Source organism: Podarcis melisellensis (genome assembly GCF_964234715.1).
Source record: "Podarcis melisellensis genome assembly, chromosome: 1".
Lineage (NCBI taxonomy): Eukaryota > Metazoa > Chordata > Lepidosauria > Squamata > Lacertidae > Podarcis > Podarcis melisellensis.
Window position 1 is genome coordinate 37,172,978 of NC_138528.1, and position 23,105 is coordinate 37,196,082.

General features: G+C 37.7%; 1 protein-coding gene across 5 annotated transcripts in view; it reads left to right on the forward strand.

Annotated features, from left to right (window-relative positions):
* Positions 1 to 23,105, forward strand: part of NOVA1 (NOVA alternative splicing regulator 1) — a 143,112-nt gene that overhangs the window by 114,010 nt on the left and 5,997 nt on the right. For 3 of the 5 annotated variants that reach the window (XM_081887049.1, XM_081887050.1, XM_081887052.1), the window contains exons 4-5: positions 1,375 to 1,446; positions 22,253 to 23,105. The exon at positions 22,253 to 23,105 is cut by the window's right edge and continues 2,237 nt beyond it. In XM_081887049.1, coding sequence (XP_081743175.1) covers positions 1,375 to 1,446; positions 22,253 to 23,105 — 925 coding nt within the window. The remainder of the gene's footprint in view (positions 1 to 1,374; positions 1,447 to 22,252) is intronic. The other 2 variants (XM_081887051.1, XM_081887053.1) reach the window with 2 other exon arrangements.

Genomic DNA, 23,105 nt, shown 5'->3' on the forward strand with positions numbered 1-23,105 from the left:
GCAGGAGCATGATTACATTACTGATGTATCAGAGCTGCTTTACACTTTACAGCTGTTACATAGGTCCTTGCCAAAAAATATTTTTGCATGGTGGCCATCTCAGGAACTGTAACATTTACTGTTTGGATTAACCATTCCTAGAGATAGCTTTAGACATATATTGATACATTTTATAAATTACTTACTGTAAAATATTTAGATTTCTTTTTTCCTTACATTATTGTTACCACTGTTTCAGATATGTTAGAATAGTCATAATTCTGCTGAATTCTGTTGAATTTTCACAAAGGAAAAAACCCAACCATTCAATCTTGAATCTTGAATTTAAAACCTGTGCATTGTGATCAAATCATATTGGAGTCTGTGCATATATTTCAAATCAATTCTTATTCATTAGTGTGTTAAATATATGCTGTCTGTTTTAAGTAAAATATTAACACAGAGTAAATACTTGTTTTAAACATCAGCTAATGCTAGCTTATTAACAATTTGTCTTAGTTTAGTATTTATAACATAAATGATAAGTATATTGGTGCAGTTCTGTCGCAATGTTTATAATTGTTATGTTATCCATGGCATGACTTGCTTTAAAGAAAAAATAATACTGTAGAAATCTTTTGCTTTATGAACTTTGGGTTGCATCCAGACTTGCTGTTCCACTCACCTAAGGGATGAAGATCTAGTGGAGTTTCCCACAGGAGGAAGAGAGCAAGGTGATTTTCACCAGTTCTCCCTTTCTCTTTACAACCTCCAGCACCACCTCCCTTGCTGGTCCCACGTCTTCAACCCTACAGAACAATATTTCAGGGTGCATCAGGAGCTGCGGAGGGGGAAATAAGTGAAAATCACCCCCTTTCTCTAGCGGAGCATCCTGTGGATGAAGTTCTGGATTCAACCATTTGGCTGTATTTCTTGTATTATATGGATCACTAAATATACATGGAGTCAACTTTATAAGACAAAAATCAAGATGCAATGAGAGGGAGAATATTTTATCAGATATAAACTTCGACATCTGCTCATTGAACTTGTTGGAATTTGTATTTGCTTCTACTGGTTTTTGCTTTCCCTTAGAATCAAGTATGGGAAAGAAAATATTATTCATATGGTCAGCATACTTTTTTATTTTGTGAGTTTACCATCTTAATTTTAAGCCATTGATTTGTTTTACATGCATATGCATGCATACTTACATGCATTAGTTATTTGCTTAATTGGCATTAAATTCCATTAAGTTCCAATGAGAAAGAAAAATTTAGGTCTCAGGCTTTTTCTCTTTAATTTTCAATTACATTACATTTGTTTAATTTTTTTTTAACTGTTCAGTCTAAGGCTTGTTGAGGTTGATTTGCTCCTGAACTGCTTTGTTCCCAGACATTGCCATCATCCCCAACTACCACCAAGTCCTCTCCATCTGATCCCATGACCACCTCCAGAGCTAATCAGGTACAGTATCATTCTACCATCTACACCATACTTTTCACGAGCGGCAGCTTGCAAACTGGAGAAAAAGATATGGTGGGTTAAGGTTTTCTTTGTTCATTGCATATATACACCCATAATCATGGATATCTAATGCTGTTGTATAAATAATATTATTTTTAATTTGGTAAAAGAAATACATTTTTTTAAAAAAAATCTATTTTAAGATACCCGTACATAATGTTTGTTGTTGCAATCCAAGTAGCCCTTGAGGGGCAAATAGAGCTTGCTTCTGCTTATCAGATTTTCTCACTTCTACCCCCCCCCCCAACAGCTGTTCCTTAGGTTACACTGGGGGATTGCTGAATTGGCCAAGGCTTCCCAAGCAGCTCAGGGTGCTGCTGTCAGAACAAAATGATTCAAAAATTGTGGAGAACATACAGAGCTCAGCATGCAGCTCTTTGGACTGAGGTCTATATGTATAATGTATCTTTCACAGTGTGCTTGTTTATAAAGAAGAATATGTTTCCTATAATAGCATGCCTGTTTACACACTGAGGGGTTTTATGAGACGTTATAGTCATAGAATAAAGTAAAAGGAATAAATAGTTCTAGTCCTAGACTTTGTTTTGTAAGATCAAAGCTATTTTAGCTTGAGAAAGTAATGATTATTTTCTTATTCTATGGTCTTTAATGCACAATCTTATTTTTAATTCATAGTCTTCAGTACTGACATTTATTAAGCTCATAAGCAATTTATTTACTTTTCATTCTGTACATCATAGAATAATATTTAGGCTATTTAGATCTTTATGGATAATTTTAAAATTTCTTGTCAAGCACTTGGAGGTTTCCCTACAATCAAGCTTCATATAAAATTTGTTAAATAAAATAAAAATAAAGTTGAGTTGGATCCAAAGCACTTTTTTGGCATACAAAGGGAGTCTTTTGCTTTTATTTTATATCCCAAGCTGGAACATTGTGTAAAAAAAAATGAAACTAAAACCAAAGATGTTTTTCTATTTGTGCAAGCAGGAAACTAAGAGAACTATTTTAGCACTGTAAGAAATATTTCACAAGCATGTGCAAGACAGCATGAGCAGCTGTTTTCCTTTCCTTCCAACTCATGATTCTTTGCCTTCAACCCTGTGTAATTCTTTGAATAACAATCAAACACGTTTTCATCTAAAAATGTTATATTGATTTTGAGGATTTTGGTAAAAAACATTTAAATCTAAAGCATTTAAAACGAAGCATATTGAAATTATTGTGCTCTGTATTAAGAGCCAGTATTTGTTGGAGTACATGACTGACAATCAAATTAGGAGGTGGCTGCCTTTTTCATGCCCTACTTTTAAGCTTCCACCATCTAACTGGAGATAGAATGCTGGACTAGATTCTGGAGGACACTGCTCTGATGCAGCAAAGCAATTCTTTCTTGTGATAACAACCAAGCAGTAATCTCTCTGCAATTTGCTGGTGATATGAATCAGTCCAACAAAATTAAACTGGCAAAACAAAAAGTATCATCCAAGAAAGAAAGAGGATAGTCAAGTATTGTAGAATTCCATCTAATTTGGGATATCCTATTTTAAATTATTTTAACTAGCTGTATGTTTTATTTGTGTACCTAATTATATTGGTCTGTTACTATAATAAATCATTCATTCATTCAATTAATAGTTAAACAAGGCAGTTTCATAACCAATGGCTAGATTCTGACTTGTTTTGAAACTGTTTGAACTGTTTCTGTTTTTAGTCTAGTGTAAGGTGATATACACTATATGTATATTTAAATTCATTTTTCTTTTGGGCACTGTTGTATATGAAGAAAGATGTTACAGTCTTAAGCTAGCTTCTGGAAATATGTCTGCATTTTTCCATTGGTATAATTTATTTTATTCTCTAGACTACTATTTCAGCAGGAAACATGCAGCACATAAGACAATTATGGTTGTGCTGTTAATTCTGATGATAAGTGAAGTAGCTGGCAATTGTTTCTAGACTGTAGCTATGATTAACATTCAGACCATCATACTGCCAAGTATCTGCACTGCGGCTGTCACATGAAAATTGGTTTCAGCTCGATAGTTTTCAAACAGAACTGTACAGATATATATTTTGTTTTCCTATTTGTTCAGAGCAAGAAATGCTGCATTCAGTAACACTCAGGATAAAAATCAAAACCAAAGTCATGCCTGGAATTTCATTTTTCATACACCACACTGGCTTCAGTGTATAGTTTATTCAGATATTTTAAACAATCTGAGCTAGATTCATGCTAGATTTATGGTACTGTTCCTTAAACTATGTTTTTCCACATGCCACAAAATGCCCTTAGTAGATTTCACCAAATGATTTGGAATGTGTCCTTAACATAGCTTCTGCCATTGCCAGTGAAGTTAGTGTACTAAATACTCTTGTTGCTTTATACTTTCCCCTTATTAGAACAGGAACTGTGAATATTTTGTGTTACAGTAATATTGCTTCAAGCACTTTTCTTTTTCTGGAGACCAATGAATACATGTTCTAGTAGCAAATTTAATCTGTGTTGTCTGTTGTTTTTAAAGTAGTATAGTCTTAATTCTGATTTTATTTAATTCGGTTGCTCAACTTTATTCATACTATAGGAAAATATTGGCTCGCTACTGTTTCGATTCTTAGTATTTATCCTGCATTTAAATAGTAATGATGATTGTAATAATAAATGGTAGTGTAATCATTGCATTAAATTATTAAAACCATAGAGAAGAATGAGATAAGAAAGGGAGAGGATTTAGTGCCCATGTCCCATTATTTATTCAGAGGAAGAAATAAGAAATTGTGTGATGGCAGGGATAATGGAAAGAAAGTGACTCCAAAATGCAGTGTTAAGAAAGGGACTGAAAGAAAGACTTGGGGAGAAATAAGAAGTTGTAGGTAGCATAGGTTATGAATGATGATAGATCAAATTGCCTCCATTGTGAGAACTATCCTAAGTGTATTCGACAGGCTTTGGGGGAGCATATACATCACCTTGAACTTGGAGGAATGGTGGGGGCATTGGTTTAATAAAACAAATAATGCTTCAGTTTGTTTGTCTGTCTCTGCCCTAAAACTCTGGGTGAAGACTTGCACTACCTTCCTAAAATCAGATGACTATAATCAACTCAGGTCTATGGATGACCTCATCCAGGAGCTTCATATCCATATCAAACACCATAGCATGAGACCTTGCAGAACCCTTTAAGCAAAACATGCCAATGTGTAGGGTAGCGGTGTGACAATTTTGCTCTGTGCAGAGGGGAAATCTAAGCCTGATTTCTATGTAGCAGACACAGAGTCTGACAGTTTGGCTTTTCATCTCAGTTCCCTCTGCAACAATTGCCACGTTAAAGGGGGAGGGTTAGTCCCCCTTCTAATCAGCGCACAGAAATTTTCAGATTCAAGGACAAATCTTTAGGCACATAGGTTTTATATTCCCTTTACTTAGTACAACTTAAGCATTACAGAAAAGAAGATTAAGAACGTTATCAATAATAAAGATCAGTAGCATTAAAACATTATAAAAACATTACAGAGTGCAAGTTAGCATTACAAATCTACTGTAATAATTAATGATGCAGAGCTGAGAAACCATTATTAAATCCTAATTACCAGAATCAACAAGGCTGGAATACAAGCAAAAGGTGACATGGTTCCTCTCAACTGAAAAAGTGAGAGATTCTCAAAGGAAGGGATCTGTATACCTATTTTTTCCTTTGAAAGAGATAATTTTTCTAAACTTCCTCAGTTGTAAACTACTTGCTACTAGCCAACTACATGAAAGGGTTTCATAAAGCATATGCCAGAATACATACATTGCAACTTCAGCATTAAGTTTGATTAAACATAGTCTACTATCATCAAAGCAAAATAATTTCAGCAACATCTAATGAAACTACATCAAATACAAACAACTGCTATCTTTAAAAAACATATCTGGGTAGACATTTTACATAGTCATATCAAATCCTAAATTATACAAGAAAATGTCTGGTTCACATCTGAGCGTACTAAATGTATCAATGTTAAAAATAGCTTTCTCTGTGAACACAACTTGTTTAAGTAATCTTTTTTAATAACGGGATACATCAAGAGTATTCGTTCAAGGTAGGGAATGGGGAGCAGTGATGTATGAGCCTGGTATGCAAGTCTGGCCTACCATTTTCATAAATTTAATTGTATTCCATTTGGGTAAGGCTATAGGGCCAGTTCCAATATCTCTGGAACCAGCCAAAATGGGTGCAAAAGTGGTTGTGGACATGGCAACAGGAATATCTGCCCCAGCAGTTTTGCAGCACTCTATCTGTGAACTAATACCTAGGAAAGAGTATAGTGTATTCCTCTCATCCCATTTCTGCCTGGTGGTCCAGAAGGGTAATGGTTGGAAAATTACTGAGAGTTTCTGGGGAAGCAATAGCCCCGCCCCTTCACCCAGACATATTTATTATCTCTGTTGGGGCAAAGCTGATTGGACACCTAGGAGCTTCCTCACTGCCCCAGTTCCCCTCACCATCAGTGGCAGAGGAAAAAGCAATGCAGGCCAGCATCTACATGTCTATTCAAAATTAAGTATTATTGAGTTAAAATGTAAGTGTGCAAGATTGAGATTAAGTTCTATTTCTGACATGTATGCACTATCAGACAGAGAATTTAAGAGATACATAACTAGCTATCTGGGCATGATGAGACATTGTGGGAGTTATGTGTTAAGCTTATCTGATAGTCCTTAAACTTCCACAAGTAACTTTTATTTGTTGCAACACATATGAATGAGACTATATTTCTAATTGCGGGAAAGGAGGTAAAATTATGTTGATGGTTTACTTTTTTATATACATGCATTTTCTGTTTACCTCTAAGTTATAAGTCACCGAGAGTACAATCCTACATACATACCTACTCAGAAGTAAGTCCTTATGAGTTCAGTGGGACTTATTCCCAAATAAATGTGCATAGGATAGCAGATTAAATTCTAAATTTTACTGTTGACCTTATCGGTTCATCTTCAGTGTCCACTATTTCTGTGCAAGGGAGGAGGGTAGGGAGAAACCTAGACCTCTTTGGCTCTGCCTACATAACCTTTTTGGTCCCAAAGCAGTTCTACCAGGTTCAGGCATCACCAGCCATCACAACCCTAAACCCATCTGCTGGAGCAGGTTGTCCAGTAGGGTGACTAAGACACTTTTGATGACAAAACTAGGTCTGCCAGTTTGTGAAATGGGTTCAGGTAATATCATTCAGGATAAACTGGATTAAGATACCACAACATTATGTCAAAATCTGAAATATTTAAAACTGGCTGAGAATTATTCATTAAGCAGGGTCTCACCACAACTTCCTTTATTGCCATTAGGATCTTCCCTTTTGCCAAATAGGCATTGATAACTTCTGTAATCCAATTAGCCAAGCTTGATCAGACTGTTCTAGTAAGCCAGGAAGGACAAAAGTTCAGCCAACATCCTCAGGCTTCACAAACTTGACTCTTCCAAACCTTGACACTCACTGAACCTATTAAACCATCAAGCCTAAGCCTGGGTCTTTTAGAAAGCATTTTGTTGGCTCAGTTATTGTCATAGATCTGAATGCTGCAGACTATTGTGGCTGGGAGTGCAACTGTGATTTTCGTTCTTTGCTAATAAAAGGTTTATTTGATATGTTTTAAGTGTACATAAAGAGGTATAGCTATAAAGAATTTCTGCACAACTTTTGAACAGCATCTTGGCCATTGGCAGCCATGGAAATACATGTGGAATGTCAGCAGAAGGGTACTTAATGTTTTCAGCAGCTAGCCACCTAGCGTAATGGGCAAGCTGTATTTCTCTTTAAAATTACTTGCCTTTTCAGCCTAGTGATTGGCTGCAGTGAACATTTGCAAAAGTCTCACATACACATCAATGACTCTCTAGGCTTGCAACCTTGGTATGTTCCTACAAAATAATTCATGGCATAGGCAGAAATACGAAAACCTTTCATTATCAGTGAAATAAATTATTCAGCTGCTCTTTTATAAGTATCAATAATATAGAATTTAACACATCTAATTGCATGTTTCTCATGCTTGAGAATCTGCCAAGAAAAAGACATTAGCAATCCTGATGTTGGGAAACCTTTAAATTGTTCATAATTAATGATGTGCAACAAATAAATGAAATACGACTCAGCTGGTTCATGCACACACTGTTGTAGCAGATAATCACTTCATAGGAGTGCAGGTGATATCAGTACTAGCATCCTCCTTGGAACATTATTAGCTATTATCCATCTCAACCTATCATTGTTTCCCTGCCTCTCCCAATCAAACACATTCTCTCTGCAGTATTAAGGAAGCAGAAATAGAGTGCCTTTGAATCATTTTGCATGGTTAAAACACTGATTATAAAGAAAAGAAAGAGAATTCTATCATGACCATGATTTTGAGGAGGGGGTGCACTTCTTATCAGTCATCTAGTAATTCTAAGCCCCATTACTGAAATACATGCATCACCAAAACAGAAAGCATTGTAGACCTGGGTCACCTAAATGAATAAACTATTCTATGGATATTAATTTTCAGAAAAAGCTACGATCGTCAGTTGCTTACCTACAATCACAATTCATTGTATTTCAGGGTTAGGGCTAAAGTGTGCTTTGTTTCAGAGGCTGAAGCTGCATTTCAAGCCGATAACATTCAAGCTCCTGTGAGAAATTAAATGAAATGTTTATTTCAAATGGGTTTCCAAATGGAAGCTAAGAAAGCAAGCCAATGAATTAATGACAAATTTACAGCTCCACGATTTATGTGTCAATCACAATTGCAGCATTGTTCACTGAAACAAACATGGCCACTTCAGGCATTCGAAATGAATTTGTGAAAGGGAAGGGAGGTCTCGCATGTATACGTTCTGCTCACCCACCCCAAGTCCCTTTCACATACGGAACATGAAGGGGGCTACCCGCATTCAGCTGAATGCACATAGAAGCCTTCATGTGCTCCAGAACCCCTCATTTATTTGCCCACCCTTATAAACCCCAACAAAACGTCAAACTTGAGGCCACACACATGGAGTGGGGCCAATGTATTCACTGCCTACACAATTTCTCCTCGTGTGTTGCTCAACCATTGGATAGAACTATGCTAATGTATTTGTGAATCTTGGCCAAGAGTAAAATAAAATTTAATTTTGCCGGTATGTTGTCTGTTTATGACAGGAAATACCAGAATAAAAGCAAGGTGCATGCAGTAATTATTTCTGCTGCTTGAAGACTGGAGCTACCCCATCACCACAACAAAAACTAAGAAAAAATCCTTATTTTTGTTGGAGAAACTGGTCAGTAATACATTCAATTCAACAATAAGCAATTACAGAGCCCATGCTTCTTGTTCAGAAATCTACACACATCAGCTACTTTTCACTTTCTGTTCAAAAACAGTAGTGCCTGCAGTTTCAGTTTTCAGAATCTATCAAACAGCTTGCTTGCTCTCAGCAAAGCAATGCTACAATGAAACAGCAAGTCTTTTTTCTCCATTATTTTCACCACCTGTGAAAGATGTTCAAAACCCTCTGCAATATGCAACATTTCCAATTTTCCCTAATTTCAGTGCTGGGTCTCGTGCACATGTGTAGACAAATGCAAGATTTGTGTCCTTACCTTTGAGCACTTTTTCATTATTTAGTGGTACATAAACAAAAATACTTTTTAGTTTACACCAGGCTTTCCCAAACTTGGGTCTCCAGCTGTTTTGGGACTACAACTCCCATCAGCATTAACTAGTAGAACCAATGGTCAGGGATGGTGGGAACTGTAGTCCAAAACCAGCCGGAAAACCCAGGTTACCAGTAATATGGTAACATAGCCATGTTTTGTTTTGGTGCTTTTTGGTTTTGAAAGTAAGTGTAATCTGACAAATTCAAATTATTTTGTTTAACATAGTCTTTCAGTTATTCAAATGTATCACATCCTGTTGTTGAATCTAGTTGGCACAAACTTCAGTTATGTCAGAAACTTGATCAAACATCTGTTTAAAACACAGTTGTGCTACTTTCACATTATCTCAAGTTCCATCAGGTTCAACAAAATTAATTTTCAAGCAGAAGTCACACTGCTCAAATCTTCCTACAGTTTTGCAAGAGTGCAGTGCCAATTACACTATCCATGTTTTGTTCATTGCTGTGTCATGTGAAAGTATGCATGTAGTCCTAAACTATAAGTCAGCCCCAATGAACCAAATGTTACAGGTTTCCACTGTTAACTGTTTCACTCTTCTCAGAGTCAGTGCAATTCTGTGCAATTTTATTCAGAAGAAATTCCCATTGTCTTCATAGAGAGGTATTCCATAATAAAGTAAGTTTAGGCTTGCAGCCTGAATATTACTGTTAGAACTAGTATGATGGCATAAACTGATTAACTGAGCCCATTAAAAATGATATAGTGACTTAACAGTAATGGTGTATGCATGCTTTATTACTTAAATTGATGCTTTTGGGAAGAGATTTATTGTGAAACCAGCCTCAAATTAATGCCATTCATAGAGATACCGGGGGAGGGGGGGAGAACTCGATGCCACACTTTTTTTAGACCACCGTTTCCCGCTATTGGTGTTAAAATGCAATTGTCAGAAATAAGCAAGTCACTAGGAGAGCAGTCTTAAGTGTTGACAGGGAAGAACAGAGTGGCATAACCACCACTCTATCTCAGGCCTGTCAGCTATAGCCAGGCAGAAGGGAGACACAATTAATTCTTGCTTTTTTCCTATGCCACAACAGCAGCATATTTCTGCAGGGCATATGCATATAGCACAACCTCACCAGCACCACTCTTACCCCTGCCACACACACCACAACCTCAATCTACATGTTGTTCTAACCTTCTCAGACATCAGCATGGTGACGGGGGTAGGATTGCACTTGAGAATTCTTACATATAGCACATAATATTTTTATTTCTATGATTTGGATTTCATTTCATTTTTCCGATGAACAAAAATATAAATAGAAAAGCAAAAATATTTGATGTGCAACCCACAAATTTCCTAAGACACACAATACTTTTGGGTACCTTTGCAGTGAAGTCCATAAGGGAAGCTTAAGTGATTTGAACACTTTCCCTATGAAGAAAGGCTAAATTGCTTGGATGTTTTCAGAGGAGGGGAAAGGAACAAAGAAGTCAAAATAGACATTTTTAAAATTAGTCACAATATGATGAGAATGGGATCCCAGGAACACACACATACCCTTTCTCATAATGCTAAATTTTGCTTTGGTAATACGTTCTGCACAACACCTAATAAGCATATAAAATCTATCAGTTTAGATTAGTTGTTTTTTTAAAGGATTAGACAGGTTTATGGTTTATAAGTCTACAAATGGCTGTAGCCCAGGAATGGGGAAATTTTGGACTTCCAGATGTTGCTGTACTATAACTCCCATCATCCTTGATGGGATTGATAGTTCTAAAACATATGGAGAAAAAAGTTCCCCCACACGTGTTATAGGCCATCTCAGGAAGCAATCCTAAATTTCCTGGAGGGAATATTCCCTAGAGGGGCTAACTGAATGTTGCAGACTTCTCTGTGTCTGCTGCCAGAAATCTCTTCATTTCAGCAGCAAAATTATTCCACGTAATCACTTCCTCACTTTTGGTGCACCCATGTCAGGGGTAGAAGAAAGTTGGTTGTGAAACCAGTTTGAAGGAAGAAGGATACTGCTCAAATCCATCTTTTATCCTGGTTGGGGTGAGCCTGGAATGGCTTAAAAAGTGGCAATTATTCTACCATGGACAATTCATAGCAGTCATCTGTAAATAGACTAACACATTCAGTTGCAACGTATTTCTGATCATCAGGTTCTGGGGACAAATGACAGATGATGGTTATATCCTTCCTGTCCTGCTTTTTGGCTTCCATGTAGCTTTGGAAACAGAATGCTAGTCATGATTGGCTTTGACTTGGTCAACTGGAAAGTTTATATATTGTTATGGGCACATGCTATCAAACTTCTATTGTGAAAAGAAGTTGTATGTTGATTTATATGCGTGTCACAAAATGCAATACGCCTACTCGAGAGATACCATTCTGAGCAAACTTTGAAATGGTATGAACTAAGAATTTTACAAAGAATTGCATATTTACCTGTGGCACATAGTTCACCAATGCAATAACATGTGAGTTATTATGTATAAATTGTAGTCTGTGAACATTCTGGGTGGTAAATACCTTTGAACAGTTAACCAACATATTCTGATAGTAAGATTACTTTTAGAATGCCTTGACATATTTTGTTTCTAACATGGATATTTGAAATATGATCTCATTTACAACCCAGACCCTGGAATAAAACCCTGCTGTCAGTAATATTAAATGTCCAAATTAATATGCTTGTATGTGAGAGCAATAGTGAAGACTTTATATTGTGAGTTGATTTATGAGTATTTAATCTATAAATAATTTATAATTTAAGATTGCATTTTTGTCCTACAAACAGGCAGTCCCTTACAATATAAATTTGCAATTCAAAGTTAATTCTCATCTTCCAAATCTGGTTTCCTGAGTTCATCAATTTCCAGCACAGCAGTTCCAGCACAGGAATTGTTTGGAAGTTAATGATGTTAACTTTCTATATTTCTTTTACTCTCTCTCTCTTCCAACTTCTCATCGTACTTTGGATATATCTTACTAGGAGAAAGCATCTCAAATATGGCAGAGCTGAACATCTTTGGGGAAAAAATACTTGGTTTTGCTGGGCAGATTTTCAAAATCCCCCCCTCTCCCTGCCCCTCCTCCCTCCCTCCCTCCCTCTCTTTTCCCTGTGGCCATTGTTTCCACAATGGTGGTCAGTCACTCTGGTGCTGCTGAGTACCTTTTAAAAAATCTGCAACTCATCAAAGTAACAAAAGGAAGCTTTATTTTATCTTCATCAAAATGATGCATAGCCAATGAGATTCAGTATGTAATGATCCCTAAAGCCAAATCAAGAGTGAGGAGAGGAAGCATGGAAGACAAAGTGGGTAAACTGCAAAACATCCAACACTAAATCATTGAAACGGCTGATCTTCCATTCTCCAAACAGGAATTATTCTAGCTCATTTCTAAACCCAAATTTGGTAACATTACCTTCTGTTTGAGCATGCCTTTGGCATTTCATATGGGGAAAGGACATGCCTTTCCCCCAAACCAGTTTAGCCAGTTACATTTCTGCTGAACAGGCCACACCAACAGGAATCATCTGCTCAGTTGTCCTATGATTCTGATCCAAGCAATGTTGATGTTGTTGTTGTTTATTGCCTCATTACAGCTTTGGCAATTTCACATGTTAAAGGAACCTCTTCCCTTTTAGGTAGGGTTGCCATACGTCCAGGAATTCCCAGGTATGCCCTCTTTTTGGGGTCCTACATGCCCATCTGGGGGGCATGGATTTTGGTTTTAAAAAAAATAAAATAAAAATTGTAGGCAGTTCTGGTTTGGGCTTGGGTGACTTGGGCTCTGGCTCTGGCATGGGCAACCTGGGCTCTGGTTCTGGCTTGGGCACCCTAGACTTGTTTCAGGCTTGGACTCTGGTGTGGGAGGCTCAGGGTCAGTGCTATTGGGCAATTGCCCTAAAAAAGCTCAACAACTTTTTGATTTTTAGCTCTTGAAATCAGCAACCCTACTTTTAGCTATTCATACTTTTCACCGGCATCCAACCATTCTGACCAACAAGACCATTTTCATTTTTTACAACCTTATTGTTAAATTTAGTTGAAAAGCAAGTCAACATCAGTCATTGGTTTCTGTTTCCACTTGTTGCAAAATGTCAGCTGTTTTAAGCAAAGTTCATAAAATAATATTGGAATCGAATACGCAGTTAAATTGTTGCATTTTCAATAGGGTTATAATTAGTACAGGGGTATGTGGCGCCCTCCCCATGTTTGACTCCAACTCCCATCACAGGTCAACATGAACAGTGGCCAGAGATGTTGGGAGTCAGAGTATAACAACAACTGGAGGGCATCACACTTGGCCCCCCGTAAACTAGCAAATAGATAGGACTTAGGCACAAACTGGACCACATGTCATTAATTCAATTATTAATCATGGTAATACTTTTTAAAACAAATGCAGGATCAGTTTCCTTCCCGACCCACCCAGCCACATTATGTTACTGATTCAGAGCAAGTCTCCAGTGCCTGCTATTAACACTGAAAGAAAAGTTTCATTTTTAATTGGGTTTGCATTGGTGTAAGTGCAAGCTTTTCTTCCAATGCAAATACTGTAACAGGTGTATTGGGGCTAGGGGCCTTCAGGTCCAGACTGCAGCAAGGCACAAAGGATTCAAGCCCCCTTCCCCTTCTCAGGTCCCAACCTGGTGTTTAGGTTTAAACAGACATTCAAGCAGTAAGTTTGAGCTGTAAATCTCGATTTTGGGGGGCTGGCTTCTGAAAGCTGTCCAGACAGGAAAACATGCAGGAATTATATGTTATCTGCACTATATGCCTTACAGGAAGAATTGGGGAATACATGTAAGAAATGAAACCTTACGAACCACTAAGTCCTGCTGAATTCAATGTCACTTACACCCAAGAAAGTATTCATAGGATTGTAAGCTTATAATGCAATGCTCTACATGCCTTGCTAGAGGCATGTCCCACTGAATTTAGTGGGATTTATTGACAGGTAAGGGATTGCAGCTTTAGCATGATTTAATGAAATTTAACATTGTTTGTGACAAAGTTATTAAAATAAAAAAATGTAAGTAGGCTATAAAGCATTTCCTAAGTTTATTCCTAAACCTGATTCCAATACAACTGATATAATTCTTCCCTGTGAGTCCATTTCTAATCTCTAAACCAGAGTTATAGCAGCATTCTTCTTAGATTGCATGTTGAATTTTTAATTCCACATTCATTCTATATTCATTAATGGCATGCATTAACTTGTTATATATGGTAGCTTTGCAAAATCTAAGACTCAGAATGCATGTTATCATTTGCAGAACCATTTCATTGATAGATCTCTGTCTTAATGCCCCATTCATAGGGAAATAAGAATAAAATATTTTTGAGAATCTGAATCACTCAAATTTCTAATAAAAGGGGCCACATAAATATGTGTGAGTATGCAATCTTACTCTGTTTTCTTTCTTTTTTAATGTTGTATTGATTTCAATGGAAATATATTTCCAATTAAGAGTGCATAGGAATTTATCCTTACACCCTGATCTTAAATAACTTGAAAACCCACCAAAAGACCTGCTTGGTAAAATTAGATTACCACACCACATCAGTAATCTGTGAAGCTTGGAACATGTGAAACACCCTGACTGCATCATTCTTTCCCACGACATTGTAAGCGGACAGATTGAGAGGGTTTGTTCTGGTGTGGAAATGAACAACATGATCAAGGCATCTACATGTGATCAGTTTCCACATATTACCATAGCAATGAGGGAAGCAAGCACTAGGTACTTGCTTTTTGACAGCTACAGTCACTTTGGTAACATAGCTTATCCTTTTTTATAATTCATTCCAATATGCTCACATATTGTTTCTACAGTGGCTAGTATGAGGAAATGGTGTACAGGGAAGTTAAGGAAAGAAGCCAGTCTGAAAATTCTTAGATTCTTGTGAATGTTAGATACATAACTTGCCCCCCTTTTTTTTAAGGGACAGTTTGGGGCTACAGGTTCTTAGTGATCTATAGGGGTCCATTTTGCTTCCATAATGAAGTGTTTTCCCAGGCAACCTTAGTAAAGCCAGATACATTTCAGTGGTGATTCTTTCTTTCTTTCTCTGTTTTTCCCTAGACGTAATACATTATTTTATCTCAGCTTATCCCCAGGGAATTACCCTAGATGCATCAATGCCTAACCATTTTCCCCCCTGCTAAATTGCTTTACTACCAGGATAGGGAACATTTGGCTCTCTGATGTTGTTGGACTACAGATCCTATTATGCCTGACCATTGGACATGCTGGCTGGAGCTGACAGGAATTGGAGTCCAGCAATATCTGAAGGTCCACAGGTTCCTCATTACTACCTTCATATTTTTAGGTGTTTTTGAAAAGCTTAATAGTCACCCAGACTAAGGGTGCATGGAATACTCTTTGTAGAAATAGTCATAAACACCCTTCATCAGTTTAGAATACATAAATGTTAACCAAATTTCTTTGTTTTCTAGATGATTCATTTGAAGAAATCAGTATTGCCCAAACTTGCTGCTAATTTTAAAACGTAGGATGTGGAAGCCATAGAAACATTGTGTAATTTCTCAAGGGGGTTAAAGTTCATTTTGTAGATGTAGGATGAGAATTCTGATTATAAGCACATGAACAACAACTTAAACAAAGATTAGAATAATTTAAAGACACAAACATATTTTATATTAGAAAAAAGATTGCACTAGTGACTCAGCGACTCAGAATTTACATATTCAAATAGATTCTTGCCTTAAGAAAAGTTTGGATTTGATATCCCGCTTTATCACTACCCTAAGGAGTCTCAAAGCGGCTAACATTCTCCTTTCCCTTCCTCCCCCACAACAAACACTCTGTGAGGTGAGTGGGGCTGAGAGACTTCAAAGAAGTGTGACTGGCCCAAGGTCACCCAGCAGCTGCATGTGGAGGAGCGGAGACCCGAACCATGCTTCACACCATGGCTTAATATTGGTTTGTACCAATGCTGTTAACCATAGTTTACTAGTTGCTGCCCCTGATGTCTGCAATCTTCCTTCTCTCTCCATGGGTTCAATGTAACCTGGGGAAAGAGCTTAATTCATTCACAAGCAAGTCTCTGAGTCTGAATCAATATTTTCTAGACATACTGTGCTTCTAGAAGCTGCATAGACTACCTTCTATTTTCAAATATCTGAAGCAGTTGTGCATCTTTTCTACCCAACAACCAAATGAACCAAATTATTTGCTATTAATTTCATATTAACATTATATAATATAATTTTGAATTTTCTCCCGGGTATAAAGACTTCAACATTAATCAATGAAAACCAGAAATATTCATTTTGTGCCTTTCCAGACGAAGGCAATAGGAATTGTGTCTTTTTTTAAAATCATTTTAGGTAGCAATATTTTAAATTTCTAAAATGTTTTCCATATGTAGACTTAGACATACATGAATAAATCAGACTATTTGCTCCTCTACATGTTATGAGATGATCAGGATGTATTTAAACAAAAAAAACACCAACCCAGTGTTTTGAAAGATTTTATATCCCCCTTAGTCTTAGTCATGGAGCAACAGGTTTTAATAGCCAATAAGTACCATTTTAAATCATCTTCTTGGATAAACATAGGCCATATAATTCTACACTGTAATCTCTCTATTCAACTCAATTACTTTTGGTTGAACTAGAGCATATCTTTTAGAAATACTTTGTGCCACTGGTGCCACACAGCAGCCATAAAGCTAATGGATTGAGCTCTCTAAAGATTCAGCTTGTGTCCAAGGAAGTCATGTGATATGAGATCATTTTCTATTAATTCTTCCTTAGTTTTTGTTGGAAAAGCTTCTGCTGAAGCATTCATTCAGATAGTGGCTGCAGGAGATTATGGGTCTCAGAGTAACAGTCTGTTGCCTAGGGAAAGTTTAATTATATACTATTAGTATAAGTCTTTGGGGTGTAAAATATATAACAAAATGTTGAATCCTACCTATGAGTCCCAAATATGGATTCAAATAGCATTATAATCTTTATCAATTAAAAATGCTAATGTGCAACTTTATATAGCCACCTCAGTCTAGCTTGGTCCTCAGTCTAGTTATCCCAGCTACCAATGTGACTTGGTAACTACCTTGACTGGGTGACTCAACTGTGGCTCCAAATATTGGCTTAGTAGTCCACATTAAAGGTCTCCTAAAGAGGTTCTGCATACATTATCATCACCATTTCCTAAGTATTTTCATAACACTATTATTACCACTGATACATTTAGAAGGGTTGGAGGAAGGTCAGTGAATCCACTTTTTCCAATTGTGCCCCCTCTCCCGGGTCACATTGAGCTTGTGAACTTCAACATGCTGTTTTAAATATCCCACTCTTCTCCATTCAGGTTGCATCAGAAATTCTCACCCATTTCATTTACATTCTTCTGTCTCATACACCTGCACGGAACCTGCCAATTGTCACCTAGTTATCTTTCAGAAATGAAGCGAAGTTGACCAAAACTGAAACATGTACCGCCGTATCTGGTGGTGCATAGTACCCCAAAACAATTCCTCTTTCAGTCGGAGAATGAGAAGCAAAAAAAAATGTCTATTTCCCATCCCCATGGACAACCAGCTCATTCTGCAAAGCCTATCATAGCTCACCACAGATACTGCCCAAGACCAGTGAGGTTGGTTACTTACACCATGTCTCAAGACCATTTGTCTGACCTCGTGAGACCTGGAACTGAGGCCTGGTCTAGCCAACTTCTCCACCAAACCTGTCTCTACTACTTTGAGAGATAAGAGCAAAAGCACACACACACAAACACACACAAACACACACACTGTACACGTACTTGGGTAGTTGGAAATTTAATCCAGTTTTCTAAAAGGAATTTAAAGAAGTGAACTAATTGAATATTATTAGATAGAATGCCATTAAATCTACACAGATTTATCTGCATTTGCCAAAACATACTGTTTAATGATTTCCAGCACAATCCTATGCGTGTCTTTTATTAATTTCAATGTCTAGGATTGCTACCTTGTTTGAAGATATATTGAGATCTTCTATACCTTCCTATTGATGTTTTGTAATCCAAAATATGTGTATCCATTTTGTATATTGGATTGTATATTGTATAATTCAGTGAGCAGACTATCACATTTATTATTAGACAGAATTGAAACACATAAATGAAGCTATTCAGAATACATCAATTGTTCCTGCAAATGTAATTTGAACTCTATGAAACATTAATGTGTGAAGTACATAATGCTTTTAGACTACAAAATAAAAACAAATGAAAAATTGGAATGGTATTAAAAGCATGCATCGACGTAGGTTTTCCTCTTCTCTATTCAAAGCATGTTTATTATACCAGGAAGGATAGGACAAATGTGCATAATGTCCAATGCATATTAGGAAATGATGTGTGTGCACTTATAGATATAGATATATTGTGCAGGCTCAATAGCCTCTTCTTTTCAAGGTTACTAAAAAATAAAGACAAGCTATAGAGGTTGTCTAGAGAAAGTATTTTTCTTTCTTTCATTACATGTTTATATCACTTCAAAGTCTAGAGCTTTGGGTGGTTTATGCAAACAGTTTAAGCAAGAAAACTGGCAGTGGAGACATTGTGCCCTGATAGGCAAATAAAGAGGCAGACACATAAGATGGGGTTGAACTGGGCTGCTTTTGTTTAGACCTTAAATTGAAATCAGCGGAGGGGGAGCTGACTTAGTTGTATAACTGTACCCCTTGGGTGACCCGCCCTTGCCTAAGGAATTGGGGCACGGCTTCCTAGCTTGCCCCAATTCCCGGCTACACCCTGAAGGTGAGAAGGGAGGCCTTATCTCATCTCCAGCCCACTGGAACACAGAACCCGTGGTGGATGAGAGAGTTTGGCTTCAAAGGAGGCCCCTATCTCACCCTCTGAATCGTGGAGTCCCAGAAGTGGGCCTCAGAGCCGACCTGTCCCCTGAAAGGTGCCCAAAAGGACGTCACCAGGCTAAACCAAACTTTCTTTTCCTGCACTGAACTGCCAAAAGTGATCAAATCAAAAAGATTAACCTATTTAAACAACATCCTGAGATCTCCGGGTATATGGCAGTATATAAATTTAATAATAATAATACCATCTAGCACTCTGTCCTGCTATTCAGTGTGAAGTAGGCACAGACCCAGTCTGTGATCCCAAATGCAGAATGGGAAAAATTCCTACGTGGCCCCCTAGTGGTGACCCCAAAGCACACTGGGAGACAGGGAGAGAGGGCGGGTGCTGCTGCAAATGGAGAGACTGGAGGGAAGGCAGATTTTCCCTTAAATTGGGATCAAGTCCTGCCCATTCACTTTCACCACCTTAGAAATGCACCAATCGGTACAGGGAATTTTCCTGCTCTACCTCTCTTGCCCAACAGCTTGCAAAGGCGTCCAGCCTTCTTGGCACCAGGCACCTTCTAGGTGCCTTTCCAATGAAGGAGAGTCCACCACCTTTTGAGGTAGTGAGTTCCAATGTTGAACAGCTCTTACCATCAAAAAGATCTTCATAATATTTAGTCAAAAACCCTTTTCTTGCCATTTGAAGCCTTTGCTTCTGGTCCTATTCTCCAGAGAAGCAGAAAACAAGCTAACTCCAGCATTCATGTGAAAACCTTTTATCACCAATAATTCTTAATTCTCAGGCGAAATGCTTTCTCTCCTAAAGCTCCAAAAGGACAACCTTTTGTTAGTCTGCACATAGTAGGGACACATTTGTGAATAGTTGTGTTGGATGTGCACTGCTGTTCACTGGATATGTGAAGTTTTAGCCAGCTTTTCTGAAAGTAGCAAACCTGATCCACATACAGAAATCAATAGATAGATGTAGATAATTGTGTCTGGATTGAGTATATATCCTTATATTGTCAATATTTGCTAAGCTTGACATCTGGCATTTTTATTCATGCTCAGATCATTTGGATATTTTATTTTGTTTTAATCTAGAAAGTACTGCTTCAAGTTAATTTAAGGTGGATGGGGGCATTCCAGTGTGGTAAATTGCAAAGTATAAGCCATTTATAAGTGTGACAGTAGTAGATTACTGTGGAAAAAAATAGTCTCATATTTGCAGGATGGAGAGAAATCCATAGAATGAGGTTATAGAACAGAGCAAGAATTATCAAAAAAAGAAGCTGAATAACCAGCTACATGATGGAAGTATTTGTATTCCTAATCCAATTAGGTTGTGGCTAAATCTGCTTGAAACAAGTTGGCTATAGTTAATATAGGGTGCAGTTCTGTAATTTATCTAGGAACAAGTCCCACAGTGGGGCTTCTGAGTCAACATTTGTAGGATTGCAATGTCATAGATTATTATTTATGAGTAACTGTAGTAGCTATTATTAAAATAACTTTATTTACCTATTTAATAGTTGCCCACTGTTATTACTCAGTCTGAGATGCAATAACTTAAGATAGTGGCCATGTATCAGTATATAGTGTGTTGTGTAGAAAATAGTAGAAAGTGTTATTTTTAAAATTGCAATGTTTTATTCAGCCTGTCAGAAACAATCACTTAAAAGTAGCAGGTTGAACCCAGAGAAGCTTCCTTTCTTGGAGGAAAAACCTTTCTGCAATGGAGGAAACTCTTCTTTTGCAGGAAGGTACGCTGGATCCAGCCAAGTATCTAAATCCCTTGCTGAATTAAAAAAAGTATGACATTTGCAGCTCAATCCTCTGCAGATTTATACAGAAGTAAATCCCCACTGTGTTGAATGGGACTTACTTCCAAGCAAATGTACATAAAATGTGTGTTTTAGATATTTGTTACTGAAGTGAAATACTGATATCAGTGAAATTCTGTCACTGGAAACAACTTCAGTTCTGGGAGTAAAAATTTCATTGGTTGAACCCGTATAAAAATATTCCTGCAACTGTAATAAAACATGAGAAATTACATAATTCACCATTTTTTCTTCAAACAGACTCATGAATTTTTCCTCAGACGAGTGATACATTTTATTGCAAAATGCATACTATTTTACTCTCCAGAATGTAGACATGAATATATATATATATATATATATATTTGCTTTCGTAGATTTTCACGGGTACAGGAATGCAGGTTTTGGTGTCCTCGGGTGTCTTCCCGTGCACCCCCCTGCAATCCCTACACAGATCTGGCTGACACAGGCCACAAAACCACAGCTCGCCCCTATACACGAAGCCAAGCCAGAGCACAACTAAGTGCAGTACAGCCATCTTCTCAGAAAAACTCTTCACAAAGTTCAAGAGGTCAAGACACAAAGACTTTAGCAACTAATCCACACCTAATGACCCACCTAAGTGGTACTCAGGATATCACTCAAGAAATCACTCAAGATATCCCTCAAGTAATTAAGGAACAAAAGAAGAAAAGGCACACTAGCCTGGGAACTTCCTCTCTGCCCAGAACATTGGAGGCTATACACCACACCCCCTCAACAGTATTTATAGGAACTCAAACACTGAGATCCTGCTCTGTTCCAGTAACAAGAAGCCGAAAGCACCAGCCTGAAGATGACGAGTGAGACCTCGTCGAAACGTCGCCTAGACACCCCAACTTTTACACGGGAAGACACCCGAGGACACCAAAACCTGCATATATATATATATATATATATATATATATATATATATATATGAAGGAGATATTTACTAGATTAGAGGAATTGTCCTACCACTTTCCCCACATGGATGATGGATGCCTTGCTTTGCCAATTAAAGTCTTTAGGGGGTTTTAAAGCTATTTATTTGAATAGTCAGATTTAGAATGTATATTCTTGTCTGTTTTATTTAAAATATATATATTACCAAAGGTATATTTGAAGCAGATGCCATCACAGATGTTGTTTGATCAACTCAAATAAGAAGGAAGGATACTGCAAATGAGAAGATGGGGGAAATGTCAATATTTTCCTAATAATATGTTGATTTGTCTAAATATTTCACTCAATAATTAAAGGGTTTTCCTTTTCTGTGATGCCAAAATTCTTTCAGAATCCATTCTACCTTATCCCAGAATATATGTAAAAACTTGTTGAACATGACTTGTTTCCTAATTCTGTCTTATGTCTGCTTCAGTTCTTCTGCCTGTTTCAGGTAGCAAAATATATTAAGTATGTTGAATGTGCAAAGCAGTAGTATTATTCATATTTTTTTGTTTAATTACAGGTAAAGATTATAGTTCCCAACAGCACAGCAGGTCTGATAATAGGGAAGGGAGGTGCTACAGTCAAGGCTATAATGGAGCAGTCAGGGGCTTGGGTACAGCTTTCCCAGAAACCTGATGGGATCAACTTGCAAGAGAGGGTTGTCACTGTAAGCGGAGAACCTGAACAAAACCGAAAAGCTGTTGAACTTATCATCCAGAAGATACAAGAGGATCCACAGAGTGGAAGCTGTCTCAATATCAGTTATGCTAATGTCACAGGTCCAGTGGCCAATTCCAATCCAACCGGATCTCCTTATGCAAACACTGCTGAAGTATTGCCAACAGCTGCGGCTGCTGCAGGGCTATTAGGACACGCAAACCTTGCTGGAGTTGCAGCCTTTCCAGCAGTTTTATCTGGCTTCACGGGCAATGACCTGGTTGCCATCACCTCTGCACTTAACACGTTAGCCAGCTATGGATATAATCTCAATACGTTAGGTTTAGGCCTAAGTCAGGCAGCGGCTACTGGGGCTTTGGCTGCAGCAGCTGCCAGTGCCAATCCAGCAGCAGCAGCAGCCAATTTGTTGGCCACCTATGCGAGTGAGGCCTCAGCCAGTGGCAGTACCGCCGGTGGTACGGCGGGGACATTTGCATTAGGTAGCCTGGCTGCTGCTACTGCTGCAACCAATGGATATTTTGGAGCTGCTTCTCCTCTAGCTGCCAGTGCCATTCTAGGAACAGAGAAATCCACAGATGGCTCAAAGGATGTAGTTGAAATAGCAGTGCCAGAAAACTTAGTTGGTGCAATACTTGGAAAAGGAGGGAAAACATTAGTAGAATACCAGGAGTTGACTGGTGCAAGGATACAGATCT